The sequence below is a fragment of the Aethalodelphis obliquidens genome, unplaced genomic scaffold (genome assembly GCF_003676395.1).
Source record: "Aethalodelphis obliquidens isolate GAN/ISIS:26980383/991018 unplaced genomic scaffold, ASM367639v1 scaffold124, whole genome shotgun sequence".
Lineage (NCBI taxonomy): Eukaryota > Metazoa > Chordata > Mammalia > Artiodactyla > Delphinidae > Aethalodelphis > Aethalodelphis obliquidens.
In genome coordinates this window covers 12,606-24,854 of record NW_020838068.1, presented here as the reverse complement: position 1 = coordinate 24,854, position 12,249 = coordinate 12,606, and the positions used below count along the sequence as shown (strand labels likewise).

Here is a 12,249-nt window from a genome sequence, read left to right as displayed (position 1 = left end):
AGTATCTACCTCCTGTGGGACTTCTCTGGTGGCGCAGTGGTTGGGAGTCTGCCTGCCAATGCAGGGGACACGGGTTCGAGCCTGGTCTGGGAAGATCCCACCTGCCGTGGAGCAACTAAGCCCGTGTGCCACAACTACTGAACCTGTGCTCTAGAGCCCACGTGCTGCAACTACTGAGCCCACACACCACAACTACTGAAGCCCGTGCGCCTAGAGCCTGTGCTCCACAACAAGAGAAGCCACTGCAGTGAGAAGCCCGCGCACTGCAACAAAGAGTAGCCCCCGCTCGCCGCAACTAGAGAAAGCCCGCGCGCAATGAAGACCCAACACAGCCAAAATTTAAAAACAATCAATTAATTAATTAATTTTTAAAAGTATCTACCTCCTGGGCATATCATGTGGATTAAATGACATAACATACATCATTGCATGGTGTGGAGTCTCAGATTCCAAGCCCATGAGGTGCCCTCTCCTGTCCCACATGGGACGGCAGCCCTTCTAATTAATCTTCTTCCCCCACGTGGGACGGCAGGAGAGGGAGGCTCCCCAAAGCTTCAGCCCCCTTCTGGGCACAGCCTCCCGGTGGGCAAATTGTAGCCCCACGCAGCTCCCAAAGGGGCCCGGCCTGCAGGGCTCCTGACCTCCTTCACGGAGGGTGGGGCCTCCAAGCCTCACTGTAGAAATGGGGGTGCTTCTTTGTTGCCTCTGTGGAGCACTGCTGCTTCCTTCCAGATGCAGAGGAAACGGCTCAGAGGGTCCATCTCCTCTCCTCCAGCCCACTTTTCCTGCTGCAGCCAGAGGCCCCCTAGAAGGGTTTCTTGGAGCCGGCCCTCCAGGGCCCTGGTCTGAACTCCTTTCCTTCGATGCCTTCCTATGTCTCCATCTCAGAGGCCCACCTCCCCACTAAGTCTGCCCCACCTGGGCCTTGGGGCAGCCTCGACACTACAGCTCAGGACCACCTTCTCCCCAGCACTGCCCTCCCTGTCTGAATCACCAGCTCCTGCTGGACTCTGAGGCTCAGCTCACATCCCCACCCCCCAGGAGGTCTCCAGGGGTACCCTCCTCCCCTACCCACAGGTCTGGCTTGGGCATGCCCCCCGACGTGCCCAGCACCCCGGCACAGGCCTCTGTTCTGCATCTGTCGCACTGCACCCTAATCATCTCACACCCTGAACAAGGACTATGTTCGACTCACACAGTGGGTCGAACTCACTGTGCCCCCAGCAGGGCCTGGCACACAATCTGGCACAGCACAGGTGCCCAGGGAGGCCAAGAAATGAATGAATATACCTCTGGCTGTGGAGAATGGGTGGGAGGTGGGGGGAGTGGGAGAGAGAGGGACAGGTGTGGGCTGGGCCAGGGGGGACATGCAGCTGCCTCGGGCAAGGTGGGAGCCTGCCGTGGAGATGGAGAGGGGATGCGGAGTCTGCAGGTGTTTGGATGGCTGGCTCGCAGCTGGCTGAGACCCCCACCAGCTCCTTCCCACCCGCAAGCCTGAGCTCTGTGACCGAGGCCCCAGAGGAGGGGTTGGAAACTGCAGGTCAAGTGAACAAATCTTGAAAGTGAGGTGGAAACCACTCAAAAGAACTGCAGTGACTTGAAAGAAATTCCAACAAAGGGCTTTCACACAGACTGGCTTGTGTTACAGCAGAGTGTATGACCTGAGGTTTGCATTGTTAGGAATAAGGACAAATGTGGATAAACAGCATAGGTACTGAAACTCAACATGCATCAGATAGTAAACGGTACCCAGAACTCTCCCAGTCTTCACAATGTCTCAAGCCTTAAGGTTTTGTGCACGCTCACTTCCTGAGAGTTAAGGGGTGTGTGTGCGTGTATGTGTGCATGTATGCGTTGTTTCGTTTTCCCATTTTCACGTATTCAGAACGTGAAGAACCAGGGACCAGGTGTTGGTTGAATTATTGGTCCCAATTCCGCCGGCCCCTGTAGGATTATACACTCACTCATGACCTCCCCGTTGGCCATATGCACACCTCACCCCTTAACTTTGGGCTTGGCCGCCTACTTGTATTGGCCGAGGGGACATCAGCGGAAGCAAGCCAAGCAGAGGCTTGAGCTGTGCTTGGGTATTTGGACTTGTCCTGCTGTGCTCTTGGCGTAACCATGAGAGAAGCATGACCGGGCAGCCCAACAGTCCTGAGAGAGAAAGCAACCTTGGAGTCAAGCCCAGCTCAACCCCAGGCAACCCGCAGGCCCATGACTGAGACACAGGGGCTCTGCATTGTTGGCCACTGAAACTTTGTCACTTAACAATAGTTGACTAATCTGGATCATGCTAATAGTACTGTTTACTCTGTGATGACACTGCCGGGCACATGCTGGCCATTTCCCACACGTCTTCCCATACAATCCTGACAACATCCCTCAGACACAGGTGTCACCATCTCCATGTTTGCAAAGAAGTACGCCGGGACTCAGATAGCTAGAGCAATTTGCCCAGGCTCAGGGCCAGTATGTGAAAGGGCCAAGATCCCAGTCCAGGTCTGTCTGCCTCCAAAGCCCGTGCTGGGTGCCAGCCTTGCTTCCACATGGAGCGAGAGTTACGGTGACGGGAGCAGAGCCCTCACTCTTGAAAATGTCAGAAACACTTGATGCCATTCGTCACCATACCCTGCCATTAGCAAAGCGCATCATTTCACGACATTACTTCCTTTAAGCACGTCCCGGGGGCAGGTTGACTTTTTCCAAGTATGACTGAGCTGTTCGTCCTCAAACGCCCAAGGAGACGGCCCTGCGGATGACTGTGACCAGTCTTTTCGGAGGAAGGCCCCGTGAGCCATCTCAGCCTCACGACCGCGTGCTGGACGCCCTTGTTCCAAACCACCTGTTAACTGTGAGAAGTCATGTGCCGGGAGAGATGGTGGCGCTCGCGGAAGTACTCGTGGCAAACGGGGCACGTGAGGGCCTCTTCTCTCAGCCTCTTAGAATGCAGGTCGGGCCCCACGTGCTCCTTTTTGTGGTGGGACCGCATGTGGAAGACCAGGTCGGAGGTCAGGCGGAAGGAGAGGTTGCACTTGGCGCACCAGTTCTGGGTGGACAGGCCCAGGGAGGTGAGCGTGGGGGGCAGCAGGGCCCAAGAGGCGGTGGAGGAGCACGACGGAGGTGTGGGCACCTGGGCCGTGGCATGCTTGAGCCACAGCATGGGGTCACCCAGGAAAGTGCCGCAGAGAGGAGCATTTGGTGCCACCCTTTGCAGGCTCCAGAAATCACCCACCAAAAGCCTGGAGTTGGAAAGTCGACCCCAGCAACTGACATCTACTGTGTTGATGAGTCCCAGCAGCTCCCCCAGGGTGTCTACGGGTCCGCCTGCCTGGAAGACGGAGGCTGGCCCCAGTCTCCCTGCTGGACTCCTGGTTGGCTTACTGAAGGCACTTCTCTGCTCCCCGTGGGCCCCACTGGGCCCCACTGAGAAGCAGGTGATGCTAGCCGGGTCCCTGGGGTGGTCCAGGATCAGCTGCTGGGGGCCCGGCTGGCCTGCAGGGCCACTGTGCACCCTCTCCTGGGCCTGCCTGCCCCCAAGCCTCTTCTTGAGCCGAGGCACCTCCATGAAGGCGCTCTGCCCCTGTTCCCAGCAAGCCTTCCGGGGCCTCAGCTTTCCCAGCCTGAATTTGCCCGGGGCTGCTGACAGCGCCATCTCGGCACAGGCCTCATCCCGGCCACCGCTGCCCGGGGCAGCCTCAGAGCCCAGGCGGTTTGTTTTCTCCAGCAGCACTGGCTTGCGGCCCCAGCCCTGCTCGGGTTCACTAAGCCGCCATCTGTTTTCAGCTGAAGGGCTCCGCAGAGCTCCCTTCCCGGCAGCCATGGGGACCGCAGGGCCTGGACCGGCTGAGCCAGGTGGATGCTCCAACAGCTGTCAGTCTCTGAGGCTTCTGGGCCCGGGGAGGGGCCGTGAGATTGAAGGGCTCCCCTGGTGCTTGGGTCGGCACACTCGGACCACAGGGCTCTGCAGAGAGAGGAAGCAAAAGGCAGTGAGAAGTGTGCTCTCCACTCAGGGAGGAGCATGCAGGTTGTAGGAACTTATAGAAAGCCTTCTCTCACCTGGGACCTTGGTGTCTCAGGGCAAGTGCTGGTAGGAGCATGAACTCGGGGCAGACAAGTGTCCCTGTGAGTCCAGGCTCGGCCAGTCCTCAGCTGTGTGATATTAGACAAGCAGCCCTTCTAATTAATCTTCTTGGCTAACTTGGCAAGAGACAGTTTTTGTCCTTTGCATCCAAAGAACCCTGACTACTACAGATGCAGCAACTCACCCTGACTCAGAGGACAATGCTTTCACCTCCAGGACTCCATCGGGGGCGGGGGGGAAAGACCACAGCGCACAACGCTCCCACCCAGAGGCCAGGCTCAGTACTGCCCCCCATCTGTCAACCTCCAGGCAGCAGCTGCTATCTTTCAACAGCGGCACAAGGCTTCTACCAGTCAGTCTGACTTGGTTGACAACTCTAATATGTTTGCACCCTGATTTAAAGCAGTTTTTGTTCCTTGCTGCTCAGTATGCTAATTTTTCTCCCAAATCATCAGAAATGTCAAGACACTACAAGCACTTGGAGACAGGAGCTGCTGCAGCACAGGTGACCAGAGGGTAAAAGCTGGACAGTAACATCCAGACATGGCGGGTTGGGTCTGGAGCTGTTCCTGTTCCCTGCTCCCACACCTGGGGGCAGCCATCTCTCCACCAGGCCCTGCCCCTGCACCAAGTGTGGGTCTCCCTCTCCACTCTCCTGAAGTGACCACAACTGTTCTTCACACATTCATCCACTTGCTTCTCCTCTGCTCACCTGTCAACTGTCAAATGCCCTCTGTGACCACCTGTTGGGCACTAACAGGTGAATCAGCTTCTGTTTTGCCCTTGAGGCGCTCACGGCTGCAGGGGAGACACACAATGGCCATAAGTGAGGGTGGTACCCAGGAGGAAAGGGAGCCATCAGCCCTTCTGGGAAGACATTCATCCCTGCCCTTCCCTGATCTGCTCCACCAGCAAGTTCTTTAGGCTTGCAAGCCCATCTTCAAGCGCTCCCTCAGCTTGTGAGAGGTTTGCTGGACCACACTCAGCTGAGTGTTCCGAGTTGTCATCATTAACAAATATGTCTCCTGAGCCCAGGAGGACCGTGAGGAGGGGACAGCTCCGCTCCTTCCTCACAGGAACATCACTTGAGCTCATCTTAGCTCCTTCCTCTTGCCCTGCCTCCTGCCCCACCTGGAAAAGGAAGCACAGGTGCCTGCCCTCCTTCTCACTATCTTGGCAACAGGAGTCTGTGACACATGTTTTGCATATGTCACCTCCTTCCATCTTCAGCACACATGGAGGGTCATCACCCTCTTTCACAGATGAAGAGGACCCAAGTCCTGCAATACTAAGCATCCTGCCCCATGTCGCCTGCAAGGATGAGGCGCAGCTGGGATTGAAACCCAAGTGTGTGTCGCCAAGCCTGCTTTGGTTGCACTGGCCATGTCGCCCTCCCAGAGCCCCCAGAGGTGAACACCAAGTCAACCATGTGACCCAAACACCAAATGAGGGCATGTTGAGGGTTTAGGTCTCCTTTTCCTGCCTCCTCTCCGATTTCTCCCAAACTTTTACCCCATCAAAAAGTCAAATTCTTTGTCTAACCTCTGAGCTTTAAACAGCTCCTGAGGAAACACATGCCAGACCTACCTTTCAGCCCATTCCTATGTGAGCCTGGTCTCGAGCTTTGTCAACCTGAAAGGACTTACAAGACTGGCCACCAGGGAGAGCTGAGCCTCTCGTAACATCCTTTCCAAACTGAGTCCTCAAAGGGGATGCCACTGACATCAGAGATCAGTGCCCACCAATGTTCCTTGAAGAGGAAGAGGCAGTCACATCACTCCACCAGCTGACCCTGAGATGTCCTTCCCACCTCTCTCAGCCTCGAATTCCCATCACCTGGGATTGGGCTTAATTATCTCCTTTCCAGATGTACCAGTGTATGACTCCAGCTGGGATGAAGCCACTTCTCTCCCTTTGTCAAAGAATAACTGGTCTGCTTGAAGCCCTAATGCTGAGCTCACAAAGACACACACACACACAGGCACACTCATACCCTCACACACTTTCACAACACATACACACTCACAATGTCATATACACATACACTCACATACATACAGTCACACACACTCAAACACATACACATACTATCACACACTCAAATGCACACACACCATCACACAAACTCCCCCTTTCTCTCACTCTCTCACTCTCTGTCTCTCACTGCTCTCCAGATGACAGTTTAGAACCACCTGATGTATCCCACGCCCGGGCAGGAGGCTGCCCTGCTGACCCTGGTCCGGCTGCACCCCTGCAGCCCTCTGCACACAGCCCCGCTGCACTACCCTCACAGCTTAGGCAACCTTGTCCAACCACAGCCATGTAGACCCCATTGACAGAACCGTCCAGAGTGCCCTGAGTCACAGATGGGACAACCTTCTCAGGGGCAAAATTTGGAACATGTGGTCTTACTTCAGGATGGAATGTTTGCTTCATTTATAAAGGATGCTTCATGATATAAATATGCAACTCACCACTTATTGACTATGTAAGCGTCTACATGCCAGAGATGCCAAGGGCTTAACACACCTTATTTCATGGAGTTTTCACAACAACCACGTGAGGAAATTTGCAGGTCTCAACCCAAATGTGTTCATCTCCAACCTGCAAGTGCTATAGTGCTAAACTCTGTGCTCCTCCAGCTTGTTGCAGATCTGGCCATCTGCCGAATCTGCCCCAAATCGCTTCTGTCAATGCTACCGTCCAAATCTTAATAATGATAACGAGAACAAGGAGGAGGAGGAAGAAAAGGAGGAGACCGAGGTACTGACCTGCCAGGGGACCCCAGCATGCTGCCCGCGCTCCCTGAGGGCCACCACTCTCACATGCACCAGCGCTGCTGGGTAAGGTCACTCAGGCAAACGCAAAGAATGTCCTACCAAACTCCATCTGGGGCCCCATCTAACCTCAGTCCACTCCATCTGCGGCCATCACCAGATGGAAGTCTTTCAGATGGAAGATGATGTGAGTCTGCCATGGCTTGTTCCTGGGGAGCCCTGCCAGCTCTTTTTTTTTTTTTTTTTTTTTTTGGTACGCGGGCCTCTCACTGTTGTGGCCTCTCCCGTTGCGGAGCACAGGCTCCGGACGCGCAGGCTCAGTGGCCATGGCTCACGGGCCCAGCCGCTCCGTGGCACGTGGGATCCTCCCGGACCGGGGCACGAACCCGTGTCCCCTGCATCGGCAGGCGGACTCCCAACCACTGCGCCACCAGGGAAGCGCCGCCCTGCCAGCTCTTAATGCTCATCTCCTCTCGTCGAGAGATTGCAGGCTCTCTCCCAGGGTCAACATCAGACTTTGAGCCTCATCCAGCTCCAGGCTACATGCACCTCTGCCATGGTCCTCAACTCCTCTCAGGTGACCTCTGCAGATGTGTGGGTCACTCCTGGCCCTGGACAGTGAGTTCTGGGTCAGGAGACCACATGCACAGCTGCTCAGGGCTGCCTCTGTCCCCCTTTCCTACATGGACCTACCAACGCCCTTTGCAGCTGGAGGCTGGTTCTCTGTCCAGACAATCGCTGGGCAAAGCAGAGCTGCTCCCTCCTCTTTCTTCCTCCACAGACACCAGCGGTTCTGGCAGCGAGTGGATCTATGCAGCCCTTGTTCTTTTGCTCCCATCCAGTATTAAAAGACCTTTGCTGTCCTCCAGTCCCCTCAATAGCCTCAGTTCATTCTGGGCTCTCACCCCCTGACACGATTTACTCATCCTTGTCGCTCTATTGTGTGTGTCCTGAGAAGGGACTCTTCTTGTCTTCCTTGGTTCTTTCAGTCTGAGCTCAGCAAGACAACCCTCTGAGTCACACAGACATCCTTCAGTACCACCCACAGTCTTCCTATTGAAAGAACCTGATTTCAATGCCAGGCTCTGAACCTTTTCCCAGCCCTCAGATGATCTTGGCAACCTTCTGAAACTGAGCTCCCCAAGCCAACAGGGTGTCTGACCATGTCCAATCTTCCCTATCAATGGGGATACTTCCGCCTCGGGGTTCAGTCCTCCTGGGCCACCAACCATGATTCTACTGCCCAAAACATGAAGTTCTCTGAGAAATGATACCTCACCCACCCCATAGCATAAAAGCACTTGTTTCTCTGTTTATTATCTATTCCTAGATAACAGGAATCATTGCTTCATCTGAGAAGCACGGGCCACATTCTACCTTCCTGTTCATGTTCTAACCAGGCCGTCCCAGGAACCTTCCAGCCTCACATCCACATCGAGGTTAAGTGTGCGGGTTCTAGGGTCAGAATGCCTGGATCAAATACAGCTCTGCTCTTACCAATCACATGACCTTGGGCAAGGTGCTGATCTTCTCCCTGCCTCTGTTTTCTCATCATGGATCACCTTGGTGTCCACTTCATCAGGTGTTTGTGAAGATTAAATGGATTAACATGTCTAGAGTGCTAAAGAGCCTGGCTCAATAAATGACAGGTAGCATCAATTTATTATCGCACTAGTTCTGAAGGTTAGAGACAGCCTCAGGGTTGCCTACCCTCCATTCATGCCCCTCCAGGGACCAGTGCACAAGAGTGTTTAACAAGTGACCAAATGGCCTGGGCAGTTTTCTCCTTCCCCCTCCCTTTACAGAAGAACTCTTTGCAAACAACTGAACGACAGTATGTTACTGAGATGTCTGCAGATACTTACCACCCCAAGTCAGCTGGTCAGCCTCCAGCTGTCCCAAGCTGCAGCTCAGAAATTAGGTCTTATTTAGTGACACCATCTACACCAACAGTGCCTTCCTGCACTGCCTTCCTCTTCAGCTGAAACAAGTGAGAACAGAAAAAAATCTCCTGTGCCCCAATTCTTTGGTTTCCCCAGACTCTGGAGATGCTTCTCACACCTTTTTGGAAGATTTCTAAGGATAATTAATCATCCATCTACCTCTTCTACATGTGGACTGTGAGGTGCTGTGTTTTTCTGAAAAGGAAAACACACATGTTTTCTAGACATCCTCCTAGCCCTAGAACCCTGAGAAAACGAAAAATTGCAGAGTTGTCCAGGCCTTCCTGGAGGCTGGCTGGTGGTGCCACGAGGTGGGAAAGAGGACTTCCCAGGCAGCCCTCGAAGGCTCCATGTTCATCTATGCCCACATCCCCCTAGCAGCAATGCCTGCTATGTCCAAGCAAAACCAAATGCAGGATTCTCAGGATGTAACCAGCTCCCAGGCCCACTGTGGGGTCAGCTGTGGCCCTAACACCACTTGGCCACATGGGCCAATTCCTGTGGCAGCCTTCAGAGGAAAAGGCCATGGTTTGTACAACAGACTACTCAGCCAGACTCTACAATAGCATCATTAGCTAGAAAGAAGAGATGCAGCCTATTGAAGAAGGAAAAAAAAATCTAAAAGCACTGCAGCTCAAGACTTAGCCTTGAATCCAAAAAAAAAGAAAAAAGATGTGAGCATCTGTTTTAAAGAAAAGTTGTCACCTATTTTTTGAAAAAGATATCTGCTAAGCAAAGCAGGCATGATGGTTCTAAATCATTGGAAAAGCATTCCCTCCCCCTCCCCTCCCAAAATTCTAATACATGGGAAGTCAGTGGTTAAATGATGTGAAAGACAATTTAACTCTTCAATCCAGAGAACAGTCTCCCAAATCATGCTTTTACCTATGAATGTGTCCAACGTTCTTTGATACAAAGTGGAAAAAAATTTCTTTCAATAAACACACTGAAATCCTCTTCCATCATTTTTAATTTTTGTTCAATTCTGTGTGATTTATCCATTGACAAATTTCCTTTTGCATATCAACCAAAAAGTTAAGCTGAATTATCACTAAAAATCATAACAAACTCAAAGGACAGGTTAGATTAATTATAAGAACAAAAAGCTTCAAGTGTTGAGCAGTAATTAGCAGCTTTAAAACCAAACAAGTTTTCTTTTTCCAGCTTAATATATATATATTATGTATGTGCGTGTTTGAACATACAGTTATACATGACATAAGAATATCATCAAATAATGAAATCATGTCTCTCTGATAAGATTATATTTTTAAGAAGCAAAAAATTGCTTTGCTATTTAATACTTTCTACTTTATTTCTCACAAATGAACCAGATTTGTTTTTCTGTATTTCTTCACTTAGTATGTATCTAAGACAATCTTTGATATGATGATGAAACATTTTCACTGTGTACACAAAAACATTAATTTCCAAATACCACAATAATTGTTATAAAAAGTCTGAATCAGTTAACAGTAATTATGGAACCTAATTTTTGCACACCACCAGCATTGACAAGTATATACTTTAGAAATTTATAGTTAATTTCTTATTTCAACTCTCACCCAAATGTTTCACATGCAAAGCCCTGGCCTATTGTCTTCCCACAACTGCTCTCTGAGTCCCACCCTCATTCTCCCCACCAACCTAGGTTGCCTGTGGAGGCAACCTTGCACTGCCTCCACAGAAGGATGGTGTGGGGCCCCATGTTCCCTAAATGATCCTGCAAGATTTAGCTTCCTGGTGCTGTCTGTGTCTGTAACTAAAGGCAAAATGCCAAGAAAAGGATTCATTCAAAGCCTTGTCTCTAAAGCCAAGTATTTCTTTCAGCTCACCCTGAAAACTCAGAGATTTACAACTTGATCCTTCATGTATTTTTCCCACAACAGGCACTGAACAGGTTACATGCCCAGATCTTTGGATATAATCTGTTGGAGAAAGGATCTGGGGCAAATGCATCATTATTACCCTCGTGCCCAGTACAAGCCCTGGCTGAGAATAATGGAGCGGCACAGGGTGGGTGAATGGAAGAATTACAAGAATTGCAGCCCAAAAAAGTTGACCTAGCAGAAAAAACAAAAATCCAAGGTGGAATTCTTGATGGGGGGAAGGAAAAAGGGAAGAAGTGGGGAGGAGAGAGAGAGAGAGGGAGAGAAGAAGAAGAAAAAACAGAGAAAGGGAAAGACAGGGGACACAAGTAATAAAAAGATTGGTAGGAAAAAGTGAGACAGATGAGAGAAAAATACAGAAGAGGCAAGGAGACAAAAGACAGAGGCAGCGGGCAGGGACAGGAGTAGCACGGGAGGAAAAAAAAAAAAGAAGGAGCGATGGAGAAAGCTGATGACAGAGGAGAGAGAAGAACCGGGCAGTCGAGGGCAGGACTGAGAACCTGCCCTGGGGAAAAGCCAGTAGAAATGAGATGACTCCCGACCCCCACGCCCACTCGCGGGTCCGTCCCGGGGGCAGGACAGTGCGTCTCACCTCGGTTCTCGCGCGGCGCTGGGCGCTGGGGACGCGCTGGCAGCCCCGGCCGCCTCCAGGTCGGGGCAGTGACACGCGCGTCGGAACTTGGCGCGCGAGCCCTGCGGGGCCGGTCAGACCCCGCCTTCCCGAGTTGCCCCCGCCTCTGGGGCGGGGCCTCGGGCACCGTCCCGTTCCTAGGGGTCCGCGGGCCTTAGGGGAGGGGCCTGTGAGTGGGCTGAACCCGCAGAAAGGGGCGCCTACGAAACCCGCTTGCCGGGCACCACCCGGAGCAGATCTGGACGACGGAATGCACGCCGGCTCCGCGCCCACTCGGCTGGGCCCAGCCCTCCCGCGAGTCCAGCTCCGCAAACCCCGGCCCGCCGTCCCCGCTGGTTCAGGCCTTGCCCCGCGCCTCCCAGGTGCGGGACTGAGGAGGGTGCCCTGGCGCGGACCTGCCTTTGGAGGTGGCCCTCGGGCCACGGCGGAGGCTGCACTTACCGCTGCTCACTCGCCCTGTGCGCCGCGACTTCTACCCTCTTGGGTCTCGGCGACCCGGGCAACAGCCTGGTTGTCAGTGCAGGTGTTCCGTGTCCTGCGACTGCGGATCCTCCGTGCTGCCCAGAGACCCCATCAGCGCGTTGGACTCTCCTTCCGCCTCCAGGCTGAGCGGCCACGAAAGCTCCATCTTTGTGGCGCACTGAGAAACTTCCAGACTTCACTGGAGCTGATCCTCGGCCTCTCAGCCTTTCCTGAGCCTCCTCAGTTCTGAAATGGCAGCATTGTGCCAAATAATGGTGAGTTCTGTGACTTCACAGAATGCAAAGGTGTCAGGGAACTTAACTACCCATGGAGGGTGGGACAGGTCAGGGCCTAAAGCGTGGGGACAGGAGGGAATGCCTTCTAAGTGACTACATTCATGCCAGGTCTTGGACTACCTAGGACATTTCCCTGTAGTGAGGGTGAGAGGAGATAGGAGTGGGGG

The 12,249-nt window shown here is 52.9% G+C and overlaps 1 protein-coding gene across 1 annotated transcript; it reads right to left on the bottom strand.

Annotated features, from left to right (window-relative positions):
• Positions 1–352: 352 nt before the first annotated feature.
• On the bottom strand, positions 353–11,333 carry ZNF488 (zinc finger protein 488). The gene is made up of 2 exons (XM_027098530.1): positions 11,286–11,333; positions 353–3,964 (listed from the first exon to the last, which is right to left on the bottom strand). Exon 2 carries the CDS (start codon positions 3,821–3,823, stop codon positions 2,849–2,851), a length of 975 nt encoding a protein of 324 aa, XP_026954331.1. The 5' UTR covers positions 3,824–3,964; positions 11,286–11,333; the 3' UTR covers positions 353–2,848.
• Between the last annotated feature and the right edge of the window lie 916 nt (positions 11,334–12,249).